The sequence below is a fragment of the Carlito syrichta genome, unplaced genomic scaffold (genome assembly GCF_000164805.1).
Source record: "Carlito syrichta isolate Samal-C Ts95f unplaced genomic scaffold, Tarsius_syrichta-2.0.1 Scaffold310768, whole genome shotgun sequence".
NCBI classification, from domain to species: Eukaryota; Metazoa; Chordata; class Mammalia; order Primates; family Tarsiidae; genus Carlito; species Carlito syrichta.
In genome coordinates this window covers 45713-60586 of record NW_007254864.1, presented here as the reverse complement: position 1 = coordinate 60586, position 14874 = coordinate 45713, and the positions used below count along the sequence as shown (strand labels likewise).

The 14874-nt window shown below is 41.2% G+C and overlaps 1 protein-coding gene and 1 pseudogene across 1 annotated transcript in view; both read right to left on the bottom strand.

Annotated features, from left to right (window-relative positions):
- The window catches only part of LOC103270912 (alcohol dehydrogenase class-3), a 14652-nt gene extending 6947 nt beyond the window's left edge, over nucleotides 1–7705 (bottom strand). The window contains exons 1-5 of the mRNA XM_008068409.2: nucleotides 7613–7705; nucleotides 7460–7480; nucleotides 4232–4333; nucleotides 2116–2257; nucleotides 1515–1602 (exon numbers count right to left, since the gene is read on the bottom strand). Of these exons, the coding sequence (XP_008066600.2) occupies nucleotides 1515–1602; nucleotides 2116–2257; nucleotides 4232–4333; nucleotides 7460–7480; nucleotides 7613–7705 (446 nt within the window). The remainder of the gene's footprint in view (nucleotides 1–1514; nucleotides 1603–2115; nucleotides 2258–4231; nucleotides 4334–7459; nucleotides 7481–7612) is intronic.
- A 4994-nt stretch (nucleotides 7706–12699) lies between these two features.
- LOC103270916 lies at nucleotides 12700–14874 on the bottom strand (annotated as a pseudogene).

Sequence of the window (14874 nt, the reverse complement as noted above, 5' to 3'; positions counted from 1 at the left end):
TAAATTAACAAAATAAAAATAAATAAATAAATAGTCAGGCATGGTAGTGTGTTACATGAGAGGCTCAGGGAGAAGGATCACTTGAGCCCAGGAGGTTGTGGCTGCAGTGAACCGTGATCATGCCACTGCACTGTAGCCTGGGCAACAGAGTGAGACTTCGACTCAAAAAAATAAAAATACAAACCCATCACTATTATAATACTTGATGTATCACAAAATTTTTCAGTCTGTTTGCAATTCCCTTTCAAAACGACTATATTTTTTGGTTCCAACTTTATCAAAGTAACTAGTTTTATGTTATAAAATAAATGGAATTTTGCAACACAAAAATACACACTAATTTTGTCGATGGCATTAGAAAACAAATGCAAGAACCAACAGCTCTCCCTTACCTTGCTGGTGGAAACGTAAACTGGTATAATCACACTGGAGAACTATAGATATGTGTCCTATGACTCAGCAATTACAGTCCCAGAAAAATAAATACCCAAGCAAAAGTAGTGCTTAGAGCCAATTGGGAGCAACCTAAATGACCATGAACAGGAGATGGGATACATCATGGTATTTGGAATAAAGTATGAGAGCAACAAAAAAGAACTACTGATGCATATGCACCTTGGATGTACCTCACAGACATTATGAATGAAAGAAACCTGACAAAAGAGCACACACTGCATAATTCTATTTATACAAAAGTCTACAGTGAAAGGAATCAGAATAGTGGTTACCTATGAGGGAGGCAGGTATTAACTTGGAAGGCATACGAGGGACTTTATGGGGTGCTGGTAGGGTTCCCTATCTTGATCTGGGTACGGGTTCTAACCATCAGGTGTGTGTGTGTAAGTATGTGTGTATGTGTATATATATATACATAAAATAATTCACTGAGCTGTGCACGTAAGATCTGTACACCTTAAGTACTTTATTATATGCATGTTCTACTTTAATAAAAAAGAAAATGAAAAAGAAAATAAACACAAGGGGATCTGAAATTGCCTCAAGGAAGTCGTTCTTTCAGTGCTGTTATCTTACTACAATAAAAATAACTACTTTTTCTGTGTCAAGGGTTTAGGTTATCTCTTGTAGTCTTCCCAATAACCTTAGGAGGTCTATTACTTTGATTTAATGGACAATAAAATGGCTCATATAAATGATTTTATTTAATCTCACAAGCATGTCCTTTCTTACTACATAGTTTGGCAAATTTAGCCTATGAAATTTATGGAAAAAGAATGGGTTCAGAAAATTCTGTTTTATGTCTTAATGGCTGGTGATACCAGGCAAACCCCTTATTTATTTTTTTATGCCTTAGATCCACTGGAAGCCCCTTAATTTCTGAGTCTTAATTTTCTCATCTATGAAAATGAGGATACTAATAATAGTGATAGTGAGGTTGCTTACAGAGATGGAATGAAATTGATATAAAATGCACTGTATAAATGCCACACAATTACTTATTCTTAGCATCGTTAATACAACACCTCGTTTTAAGAATAACATAAAACAATACCAACCTTATCTTCTGGCAAAGGTTTGTTTTAGGATTTAGACAGAATTTGCACTCTCCACACTGTGGTATGTAAAGTGGGATGACAGTATCACCTGGGAAACAAATGCAGATGCATCCTGAATAGGCAGTCTCTCTGAATGAATACAGTAGCCCTTGCAAAGTCTCCTTTCTGTCAGCTGATGAGGCTTTGCAGAGTTAACAACGTCAAGTCTTGGAACTTCACCTATATCATGTCATTCAGACATTGCCTAACCATGCAAAAAGTATGTTTCAAAACGTGTATCTGAATGAAACTCTTAAAATAATAACTGAAGAACAAGAAGGTCATGTGCTTTAAAATCCTGACTCATCGATGCATCTCCAAACATTAGTCAGAATTGGTTTTGGAAATGTATTTAAACAGTTTCATATGAACAGCAGTCTGCAAAACCAGAGAGAGAAAAAATATACAAATATCTGTGCTTTCCAGAAGAGGAGTAAAATCAATCTTGACAATCTACTTAGGTGATAACCTGTTCATGAATAGCGGGTAGTTTATCAGAAAAAGATTTCCCTATACAAATAAGCCAAATTCCCCAAATAAGTGGTTCAAATATCCTCCTTACCTGCCTTTACATTAGTAACTGCTTCACCAACACTTTCCACAATTCCAGCACCTTCGTGTCCCAAGATCACTGGAAAACACCCCTCAGGATCAGCTCCACTCAGGGTATAGGCATCGGTGTGGCAAACTGCAGTGGCAATGATCTATCAGGATATTAAAACGAGTGTCTAAGGGTGTGTGCATGCAATCAAGAGTGAGGTACAGGGCCAGGGAAAGGCATTTTACTTCAGTATCATATTTCATAATTCTAAAACACACTTCTTTCATATTTTAATCTCTCTAAAATTAGCACGTGTTTGCAATGTCTGAATGACACGATGTAGGTGAAGTTCCAAGACTTGAAGTTGTTAACTCTGCAAAGCCTCATCAGTTGACATCTTAACAATTAGAACTGGCAGCATTTTTTTAGAGGTACATAAAGGTAATGGTGTGCTTATATTCGATGATATATGGCATATCTGTTCTTTTCAGTGCCTGTTAGAAACTGAAGGTAAGCAAAGTGATTTCATGGGCAGATGCTTTCTGGCGTGGACAGGAACAGCACCTGTGTGCAAAATGGGGCGTAGGTCTCACTGCAGGTTTCTTCATTGGCAAATGTGATTTTTAAAAAGGTACCAACTATTTCTGAAATATGCTAATCTGCTTGAGTTTGGGCCCAAATTCAGAGCTTTTAGTGCAGCCAACTTCTTTTTTAGGAATCACATGCAACATCTGTTCACATAAGCCCTTGATCCCTGTCTCTTTGACTTTCAAGTAATCCATCTTTCCAAGCCACCAAAAGCACAGAAAGGCAGTCTTGGAGGTTTGTCTTTATGCTTTTCTGCTCCTGGCCTCTACATCCACTTACAATGTAACATTCTTTGCTATCTATAGGCAGGTTCACAGGGAAGACAGCTGAACTCTCTGTGCCCCATATAGCTCATCTTAGTTTATCCAGGACAAACATTCTATTTTTCAGTGGCAAAATCACAATCAGCTTGATTTCTGAACTTGAAGAAAAATAAACTATTATAAGACTTTAAGCCAGGTGCAGTGGCTCACACCTGTAATCACAACACTTTGGGAGGCTGAGGCAGGAGAAATGCTTGAGTCCAAGAGTTCAAGAGTTCAAGACTACATTGGGCAACAAAGTGGGAGCTCGTCTCTGCAAAAAATTCGGTCAGGCATAGTGGTATATAGTGAGATCTGACTGCGCCACTGCGCTCCAGCCTAGGCAACAGAATGAGACCTTGTCTCAAAAAAAAAAAAGACTTCAGGTTCCTGGGTCTGGGTTGCAACGAACCATAAAAAGTTATTTGATCCTGAACTGCACCACCTGACGTGTGATCCTTAAGAAAGGAGCCAGCATGTGCGGTGTGTATATGAGAGTGGGAAGGGATGGGAGGGAAGTATACCTAGTCACCCCCAACCCCCGCAAAAGCTGTGACTTTTCCTAGATGGTAACATTTTCCTAGAATGTTAAGTTTTACTTAATGGTCACTTCTTTAAAGCATTAATTTTCTATCACAATAAGTAAAGAGTAGTAGGCTAAAATAAGAAGTTTTATAAATGTCAAGTCTTCAAAGACTGATCCAGGTGGCAACCTTGTACAACATGCTTTTCTCCAAGGGTAACTTCATTTCTCAGCCAGAGTGGAGGTTGAGAAGTACTGGAATAATAAATCCCCTGAACCCTCGCCTCGTGCATCAGAGTCAGGACATTTTAAAGCCCTCTAAGCAAGCTGGCCTCACTTTCTTGTGGCTCCAGTCTATTGGGAACCTTTTTCCAATTCTGAAGATCATTTCTAACATGTCGCCATACATTTAAAGTTATGGGATCAACAGAAAGAGGAACATTCTGCAAAGTCACCTTAAACCCAAACTACAGAGGATAAGCTGCGGTGGTCCAGGGACCCATGGGATGGTTGATTAGCCCAAGATCAAACCTGAAAAGGTAGACAGGGTCTGCAAAGGTGAGAGGGGTAAGAGGAGGATGTTGTGACTCTTTGGTTGGATGACTTTCAACCTTCTCCCTGACATTGTCCTTTGGGATCTTTCCCCTGTAGACCTGAGAACAACTCACCTATCCTGAGACCTAATTGTAAGTCTTTTTTTCCAGTGCCTTAAATGCATAATTACCTTAATACGAACTTCATGAGCCTTTGGCGGTGCCACCTCTACCTCCTCTACAGAGAGTGGCTTTCCAGCCTCCCAGGCAACCGCAGCCTTGCACTTGATCACCTGCAATGGAGGAAAAAAGTAAGCTGTTTATGCTCCTAAACTAATAACTACTTAATGATCAATGAAGATACCAATGCATCCCAATCTTAGAAAGTGTATCACAGATTGGCAAACACATACCTCTAAATGATATGAAGAATTGTTTTTAGATTTCACATAAATAATATCCAAAAAAGGGATCTGAGATAAGTCTCTTTTGGTAAAAACAAACAAATTTTATTTATCACATATTTAGTGACCCTCTACAATGCATACACAAGAGCAGGTTAAGAACATAGGTTCTAGGAGAATCTGCTTCAGCAGGTCCGCCATAATGTCCAAGGAATCTGTATGCTTAACATATGCCCTGTGAGATAATTTTGCTCAGGCTGCTTTAAATATCGCCTGCTCAGTGCAGAATGGCAGCGTGGGAAGGAGTAGAAGGAGTATAAGAGCCAGGGAACTTGACTATACCCATCCCCTTGTAACTATATTTTCTGATACAGTAACCACTTGCCACATGTGGCTATTAAGCACTTAAAAAATGGCCATCGTGAACTGAGATATGCTGTAAGTGTAAAATACCTCAATTTTTTTTTTTTGAGTTGGTATCTCACTCCACCACCCAGACTGGAGTGCAGTGGCACGCTCCCGGCCATCGTAGCCTCAACCTGCTGGGCTCCGGCGAACCTTCCACCAGCCTTCCAAGTAGCCGGAACTACAGGCGTGTGCTAACATGCCGGCTGATTTTTGATTTATTGTAGAGACAAGGTCTTGCCAAGTTGCCCAGGTGGGTCTCAAATCCGCAGGCTCAGGCCGGACTCCACTTGCCTTGGCCTTCCAAAGTGCTGGGATTACAGGCTGAGCTACCGAGCCTGGCCTAAAATATACCTCAATTTTTAAGACTTAGTACAAAAAAAAGCAAAAATGTCTCATTATTAGTATTTAAAAAAATCTTGCTTGTTGAAATAGTATTTAGAGTATATTAGATTAAATATACTATCAAAATTAATTTCACTTGTTCCTCTTCATTTTTTAATGTGGCTACTGAAAAATTTAAAATTACATATGACTCATATATCAGTACCACTCATATTATATATATACATGTATGTTTTATATATACATATATATGTACATATATATATGCATTACAGATTATAGTCAGTACACCCTCCACTAACAGAGAATCAAGGGTAATGAGGAAGGTTTTGATCAGTTCACATAATGCTTATGAAATGTGTTGATAGAATAAAGGTTGTAAACTACTGCATTTTTAGGAGATTTGAAAGTTAATTACAGAGTGTGATTTAAAGACAGGCACAAAATACAACAGAAAGCAAAGAGTGGGGTAAGAATGTAACTTTGGTGAGTTTGGGAGAGCACCACTTTTAATTAGAAAAATGAGGAAGATGTAATTACAAATTCGGATAAACACCTATGTACAGGGTGATTGTGAGGTGTGAATGAAAAGTCTCTAAGTCAGTCCTTGGCACAGTATAGCTTTGTAAAAATAATGTTGCCAGCATCAGTAGAACAAGAGTTGCGAAAAGGAGACAAGGCAAATGACACATAGATATAAGCAGTGGCCTGTATAAACTGGTGAGGATGGACATTAACGCTTTTAAAATTAAATTGTAACTGGGCATGGTGGCTCATGCCTGTAATTCCAGCACTTTGGTAGGTGGAGACGAGAGGACTGCTTGAGCCCGGGGGTTCGAGACCAGCCTGGACAACTTGGCAAGACCTCATCTCTACAATAAATCAAAAAATTAGCCAGGTATATGCCTGTAGTTCCAGTTATTTGGAAGGCTGAGGCAAAAGGATCACCTGAGCCCAGCAGGTTGAGGCTGCAGTGGCTGTGAACATGCCACTGTACTCCAGACTGGGCGACAGAGTGAGACTCCAACTCAAAATAAACAAACAAATAAATTGTAGACATTAAATCCCATAGAACAAATAATTCAGACACAAAATAAGAATCTTTTCACCTCCATATATTATAAATCTCAAAACTAAACTTCAAAGGTCAGATTTAGAGAACTAACAATGAAGTCATATAACCCAGAGATTCAAAGCCACAAGAATAAATAATTCATTTAATCTAAATTTGGTGTCCCTCCCCTTAAAAAATGTTTGAAAGGAGTTTAACCTTTTCCTTTCACTGACAATTCTTATGCAAAACTAAACCCCACACTAGATCTGCGGGAAATGGCCCTACTTCAACATTTTAACTATTACAATAATTACAATTTTTCACCTTCTCTGAATAAAGACACTTGGTAATACCGATAAACAATTGCTAATTTAAGTCTGAAAGACTGTTCGGAGTTTATCATTTTTTTAAACTCCAAAATGTAAGGCCATATGGCTTTCCCAGAAAACGTCTAAAGTTTATAAAACATTAAAATAATCAGCAACTTCAGACTAATTATTCATGTTATTCGTATACTTCTGCCTCCGTTTATTGTCTAACGTGTATTTCAGAAACTTGTCACACTGCCAAAGACCTGGATTGGGATCTCAAATCGCAATCCTTGCTGTGACCACTAAGCACTGCCAACCTCCTTTAAGTATCAGTTTTTGGTAAGATGGGGACAATACTTCGTAGAAGTGTTATGTAAAACTCAAGGAGTATCTAAATCTTTTGGTGCTTACGTGGTCAAACATTTTGATGAAAGGGGTCCAGGAATACCCTAATACACTCCTTGGTGGCAGAATAACTGCGGAGGCTCGATTATGAAACGCGAGCAACGCCGGAGTTGGGAGCACGAGCTCTGGCCGCAGCTTTCAAGCTGCAAGTGTGATCCCGAGCAAGTCACTTAATTTCGCGAAAAGAGCAATGCATGGCCGTTCCTTAGCCACTTCCATGAGGATACCGACCCGACCAATTCCTGTCCCCACTCTCCGGTTCTCCCACCCCCACCCAGTTCCGCAATCCCAGAAGCAGCCAAAGAGGCAGCTTCCCAAGTGAGGAGCTGAAACAAAGCTTGCTTGTCTTCCCCTCTGAGCCGCTCGCTGAAGGCCCGTTCCAGCTACGGTAGACAGATGCTGTCCGGGCCGAGCCCCGCGCGCCCCCGAGGCTAGCGGCCTGATCCCATGCGATCCCTCCCTCAGACTCAGGGCCCTCCGCGCGGCGGGCGGTACCTGGCTCGCCATGTCCTCAGGCTAGAGTCAGCTCTGCACGGGTATCCGGTGTGCGCCAGGAAGGAACGGGTTGTGGGCGTGACTGCGCCCGGGGAGGGGGCGTGGCGTGTCCCGGGGGCGGGGCAAGGCGGCGGGGTTAGCTGGGCCTCCAACCGGAAGGGTGGAGCCTGTGAATGTGGGGCCGGGAGCGCATTTGCGGGCGTGCGAGTGGTCTTGCCGATCGGGCTTGATGGCGCTTGCTTCCATCCTGGTCTGACAGACTTGTTGCAAAACTCCTTTTTTGTCCAGAAAGTAATTGTCCGGAAAGTCTTTGTCCTGAAGTGAATTTTAGTTCAGTCATCGTAGACAAGACTTACAAATGAGAGATGTGGAAAGCGAAGAAACGAGAATTTCACCGGAAGTCCGTAAGAAACAGGCCAGCACCAGCTACGTGCCCGGTAGCGAAGGCTGCCTTCCCTCTCACACACTTTGTGTGCGCTTGGGGACACAAGGATGAGAAAAATACAGCTCAGAGGACTCGTCATGGAGAAAGGACACTGAGCTCTGAGAATAGTGAAAATAGGGCACAAAGCGGGAGGCGATTGCTGACAACTTCCTAAACTCCCATTCCAGGAGTTCCTAAAGGGAGCATGGGATTATGGGGGAGAGAACTTTGCGAGGAGGGAGATGAGAACGAAAAGTCTCTCGTTTGATGTATTTTAGTAGTAGACCAGAGAGGATGAAGTATTTGCTGGTTTACTCTTAATTTTCATTGTTGTAGGCGAATTGTCTTAAAGTAGCTCTACCAGACACACCACTCCTCTCTGCTTTTCAGGCTTTTTCATTGCTCTTTCCCAGAGTGCTTATCTTAAGAGGCTGTCCAGAATCTTTTCTTGCCTTCACTCCTTTTCCTTGCCTTCTCTGTCTCATCCACACGTTGGCATTTAAAATAATTTAATTTAATTTAAATTTTATTTTATGTTAGAGTCAGAGTCTCACTCTCCCCCAGGCTGGAGTGTAGTGGGGTGCTCACAACCACCGCAGCCTCAACCTGCTGTGCTCAGGCAATCCTTCTGTCTCAGCCTTCCAAGTAGCTGGCACTCACGCACCTCTACGCCTGACTATTTTTTGATTTATTGTAGAGACAGGTCTCGCCAGCTTGCCCAGGCTGGTCTCTAACCCCTGGGCTCAGGCAGTCCTCTTGCTTCTGCCTCCCAGAGTGCTGGGATTACAGGCGTGAGACATTGTGCTTGGTCCAAATATTCGCTTTTAACTTTGTTTAGTCCGGGTCTCTTGCCCAGGCTGGAGTGCAGTGGCGGGCGTAATCATGGCTCACCTGCAGCCTTGACCTCCTGGGCTCAGGCTATCTTTCCACCTCAACCTTGAAGTAACTGGGACTACAGGTGTGCATCACAACTGTATTACAAGTATGTGTGACCTGCCAGGCTTAACAGGATGGCTGTCCTAAACTCCAGGCTTGGACATGCAACTGCATACTGGATTTCTGCCCTCCATTAGGATATCTTACAGCCGTCTCAAACTCAATTTGTTCTAAAACTCATCTTCTTGTGTTTTTCCTTTAAAAGGCCACTTTTGTCTGTGTGGTGTCATTATTTACCTGCTTTCCCTGCCAGAAACCTGGGAGTCACGATTTCTCCTCTCTCCACCCCTGAATTGAATTTGTCACCTAGGCCTAAATATTTCACATATTGTGCCCCCTCTCCACTGCTGCTGCATTAAGTTTAGGACTTTATAGGATTACTGGAAAAGCCTCCCATCTGATTTCCTTGATACCCCCTAAATCTAATACGTCTGGATTAGATGTTAGTGATTTTCCAAAACATGCATCGATTAATGCTGTTTCCTATCTGTCTCTAATAATTTTTAAATGAGGTGGTCTATAAGCAAATGCCATTATTCTATTTAAAAATATTTAAGCACTAAGAGATGGATAAAAGACTGGGTGCCATGGCTCACACTTGTAATTCCAGCACTTTGGGAGGCCAAGGCAGGAGGATTGTTTGAGCCCAGGAGTTAGAGACCAGTCTGGGCAACACAGCAATGCCTCCTCTCTACAGATTTTTTTTTAAAGTTAGCCAGGTGTGGCATGCACCTATAATCCCAACTACTTCGAGGCTGAGGTGGAAAGATCGTCTAAGCCCAGGAGTCTGAGGCTGCAGTGAGCCGTGATTGTGTCATTGCATTTCAGCTGAGCAAGAGAGGGAGACCCCAAACTCAAAAAAAAAAAAAAAAAGAGAGATGGATAAAATGCGAACTCTATAGCTAGGCCATTCAGGCCCTGAAAAACCTCATTCTGCTTACATCTTCATCCTTATTTCCTGCTATTCTGACACAATTTTTATACTAACTTTATGGAACATTTGTAGTTTCTTAAAAGGACTATCCTTTCTCTTGATTCCAGGCCTTTTTTATATGCCAGTGGTTTTGCTTAGAATGCAGCAAGCAGTCTTGAGTGGAAAAATATTTTAGCAGAGAGTTAACTTTTTTTTCCCTATTTCAAACATTTTGGCTGCCTTTGGGGAGAAACACTTGCATTTTTGTGTTGCCTTATTTAATAATAATAGGTCTGGTCTGACACGTAAGGAATTTTGAAGTCATCATTGCATCCTAACGACAAGTAAAACGCTGAACAAAAAAATTAACAGCTCTTCTCATATCCATAAGAGAAGTCATAGGGAAAACTTCTGCCCCCAAATTAGAGAGATAGACAGATAGATACTGAGATCACAACCACCTCTGTAGGACCCATTACTCTGAGGAAGACCTGAACTGTAATTGATGAATTGCTGAAGGCTTATTGTGGATTAGTCTGAGAGTTGAAAGCTCTAGAGGAACTTAGTCACATGGGGACTCTCATATTTGTTTTGAGTTTTACCTCCATTTTGAAATCTGCCAGACCATTTGGTTCTTAACAAGGCTTGTCCTCAAGAGGAAGTATTTTACCAGTGCTTAACCTACTGGGATTTCTACCAGAACTTAATCAACCTGGGGCAAGGAAAATATCCAATTCTAGACCCCTCTGACTATCCTGTACCACCTGAGGAGGCTGAAAAAAAGAAACAGTTGAGAAAAATTATGAAGTTCACAGCCTAGGGGCACAGACTCACTGAAAGACAGATAAAATCTTGTAACTGTAAAACACTTTCCCTTCCCCTATACCTTTCCATTATATTACTAAAGAGCTATTTACTGCAATTTCTTTTTATTCAATATATCAAGTCTGTTTTTCAGTTAAAAAAAAAAAGGCATACTAAAAGGCAAAAAACACAATTTCAATGGACAGAACAAGCATCAGAATTGGATCCAAAGAATGGCAGAGGTATTGGGATTATAAACCATGAATTTGAAACAACTTTGAGGGGGGTGGGAAAAAATATAAAACAACTTTGAATAATATGCTAAGAGCTTTAATGGAAAAAGTAGGCAACATATAAGAACAGATGGATAATGTAAGTTGAGAAATGTAATTCTAAGAATTGAAAAGAAATGATAGAAAAAATAGCTGTAACAAATGAAAAATGCCTTTGGTGGGTTTATTAGACTGGACATGGCTGAGGAAATAATCCGTTAATAGACACTTTCAAAACAGAAAAGCAGAAAAAAGATGGAAATAAATGGAAGAGGATGTCACATACACATATGGAAATACTAGAGGGAGAAGAAAGCAAATGGAACAGAAGCAATATTTGAAACAACAATAGATGAGAATTTCCCCAAATTATTATCAGGCACCAAAGATGCAGGACACTTAGAGAACACCAAATGGGATACATGCCAAAAACACCATCTAGGCATAAACCGTTTAAGCTCTAGAAAAATCAAAGATAAAGTCTTAAGATGCCAGAAAGAAAATACGTCCTACCTATAGCAAAGGTAAGAATTATATCCTATTTCCCCTTAGAAACCATGCAAGCAAGAAGAGAGTGGGGTGAAATATATAGTGTTGAAAGAAAAAAACCTAGAAATTGATCTTGTGGAATTATCCTTCAAAAGTGAAGGAGAAATAAAGACTTTTAGATAAACAAAATCTATTGCCAGTAGATTTGCCTTGCAAAAGTTTTTAAGAGTTCTTCAAAGAGATGGAAAATGACATAGAACAGAAACTCAAAACTACAGGACTAAGGGAAGGTAAAATAAAAACTTTTTCTTATTCTTAATTTTTTTTTTTGTCTTTTGAATTGGAATCTCACTCTGTCACCCAGGTTGGAGTGCAGTGGCATGCTCATGGCCACCACAGCCTTGACTTGCTGGGCTCAGGTAATCCCTCTGCCTCAGCTTTCCAAGTAGCTGGAACTACGGGTGCATGCCACCACACCCAGCTAATTTTTTGATTTTCAGTAGAGATGAGATCTTGCCAAGTTGTCCAGGTCAGTCTCAAACCCCTGGTTTCAAGCAATCCTCTCGCATCAGCCTCCCAGAGTGCTGGAATTACAGGTGTGAGCCATCATATCTGGCTATTGTCTTTTTTTCTTTTTCTTTTTTTGAGTTGGAGTCCACTCTGTTGCCCAGGCTGGAGTGCAGTGGCATGCTCACGGCCACCCCAGTGTGGACCTGCTGGGCTCAGGCGATTCTTCCACCTCAGCTTTCCAAGTAGCTGGAACTACAGGTGCATGCTACCATGCCCAGTTAATTTTTTGATTTATTGTAGAGAAGAGTTTCCCAGGCTGTTCGTGAACCTGTGAGTTCAGGCAATCCCCTCACCTTGGCCTCTCTAAGTGCTAGGATTACAGGCTTGAGCCTCCACGCCCAGCCTTTTTTTTTTTTTTCTCTTTTTAATTGAAGGTCTCTTACTGGTCCTGCTTCCTTGAGTGGTCATGACCACAAGAAAAGAGAGGAACCAGCTGACATGGGGAGGGATCATCTCCACAACATTCCATTTGTATGTAGAACTAAACACGCAAGCACAAAGTCACTCTGTGGTTAGAGGTTGGCAGCATGGGAAAGGGGAGGAGCAGGTGGGGAGCAGGAGTTTCGTTAAAAAAAAAATACAGGCCCCACAAACTGGGGTTCCCCAATGAGAACTTGGTCTGTTTCAGCCCAAGAGGAATCAAGATCGAAAGCGGTTTGGAAAGGCCAGAACTGCCAGGGATGGAGAGGGAGGGAAATTCAGGGAGTGAGGGGACTGTTTGGGATTGGCCTCCCCCTCCTAGGATCCCCCAGCCCCCAGGAAGGGGACAGCCTGTAACCCCAAGAGCAGATCTGGGACTGCCAGATGCTCCAGGCAGGGGTCCAGAAGGGACTCACAAAGACTTACCCTCCAGGGAGAAGATGGTGCTATGCCCCAGCTTCTCTTCTAGGGTGCAGTGGTCCTTGACCTCCTCATAGCAGTTTGCTTGTAATTTATGTTTGATCCCTGTAGGCTTCTTCTTGATAGCGTCCTTGGAGCTGGAATCATTTTGCTCTTGAGGGATGTACACTCAGGAGCCCAGTAGATAAACACCAGGTCCTCCTTCTTGCTCTCGTAGGTTGCGTCATAGAGGGCATAGCAGCAGTTCTTGTCTGGCAGCATCTTGACAAGGGTGGTCTAGGGGTCATCGACAGTCTGGCCCACATCACCTACCAGAATCTCCTTGCTTGCTTCCAGGATGATGTCCTTGTCTTCACAAGCAGAAGGGCACCGCCTTCTTGTGCTTCTTTACCACCTCTGGTGTTGAAGACTTGCCCATCTTGTTATAGAACACCTGATGATGCCATCAGAGACAGCCACACTAGAGACCCACCAGCCAAGGGAGGATGACTTGGAGACAGGAACAGCGCTTGCGTGGGGTACACATGCCAAGACCTCTTGTACCCTTATTCTTAATTGATCTAACAGATAGCAGTTTATTTAGAACAACAATAGCAACGGTGTATAAAACAATTATAGTTCGTGTGAAAGTCAAATGAGTGAGAGACAGCAGTGATACAAAGGACTGGGTAGAGGATTTAGGATTATTTTGTTATAAAATACATGTACTATCTGTGCAATAGTATAGTGTTATTTGAAAATGGAATTGAATTGTAAGTGTATATTGCAGCCTCCAGAGCAACCACTAGTAAAAGTGAAAACAAACATAATTAATATACCAAGAAAGGGGAGAAAATGAGGGAATATAAAATGCTTTATTAAAGCCAGAGAAGGCAGAAAAGAAGGAAGACAAAAGTAAGAACAAAGAACAAGGACAATGAATAGAGAACAGTGATAATCATGGTAGATATTAACCAGTGATATCAGTAATCAATTAAATGCTGGTGGTCTAAATATACCAATGAAGGCAGGGCACAAGAGCTCACACCTGTAATCCCTGCACTTTGGGAGGCCGAGGCAAAAGGATTGCTTGAGCCTAGGTGTTTGAGACTTTCTTAGGAGAACATAGACCTCACTTCTGCAAAAATTAAAATTAAAAAGCCAGGCATGGTGGTGTGTACCTGTAGCCCTAGCTCCTTAGAAGACTGAAGTGGGAGGAATGCCTGAGCCCAGAAAGTCGGGGTTGCTGTGACTCATGATCATGCCACAGCTGTCCAGCTTGGGTGACAGAGTGAGACTCCAATTCAAAAATAAAATGAAAAAATAAATACACCAATGAAAAGACATTGTCAGAATAGACCAAAAAACAAGACTCAAATCCATGTTGTCTACAAGAAACCCACTTTAAATATAAAGACATATTAATTAAAAGTAAAGGGATGGAGAAAGATATATCATGCTAATACTTATCAAAAGAAATCTGGAGTAGCAAAACTAGTTTTTGACAAAGTAGACTTCAGAGCAAGGGAAATTATCAGGCATAAAAAGGTGCACTGCATAATGACGAAGAAGTTAATTTTCCAAGAAGACAATAATCCTTAATTTATATGTGTCTAACAACAGAGTGCCAAAATACGTGAAACAAAAGCTAATAGAACTGCAAGGAGAAATAGATAAATCCATTATTATAGCTGGATACTTCAACACCCCTTTATCAGAACTGCAGCAGACAGAAAATCAATGAGGACATAATTGAACACAACAGCACCATCAATCAACTGGGTATAATTGACACCTATAGACGACTTAATCCAAAAATTGCAGAATACACATTCTTCTCAAGCACAGAGAGAATACTTCCTAACTCACTTTATGAGGTTAGCATTACTGTAATAACAACACCAAAGACATTACAAGAAGACTACAGACCAATATCTTTTATGAATTTATAATTGCCCAAACTTGGAAGCAACTCTTTAGTAGATGAATGGATAAATAAACTGTGGTACATTCAGACCACAGAATGTTATTAAGCACTACAAAGAAACGAGCTGTCAAGCTATGAAAAGACATGGTAGAACTTTAAATGCATATGACTAAGTAAAAGAAGCCAATCAGAAAAGCTCGTATATGAGTTCTGACAATTAAGTTTGCAAACTCATCCCAGAAAATGTGCTACATACCTCAT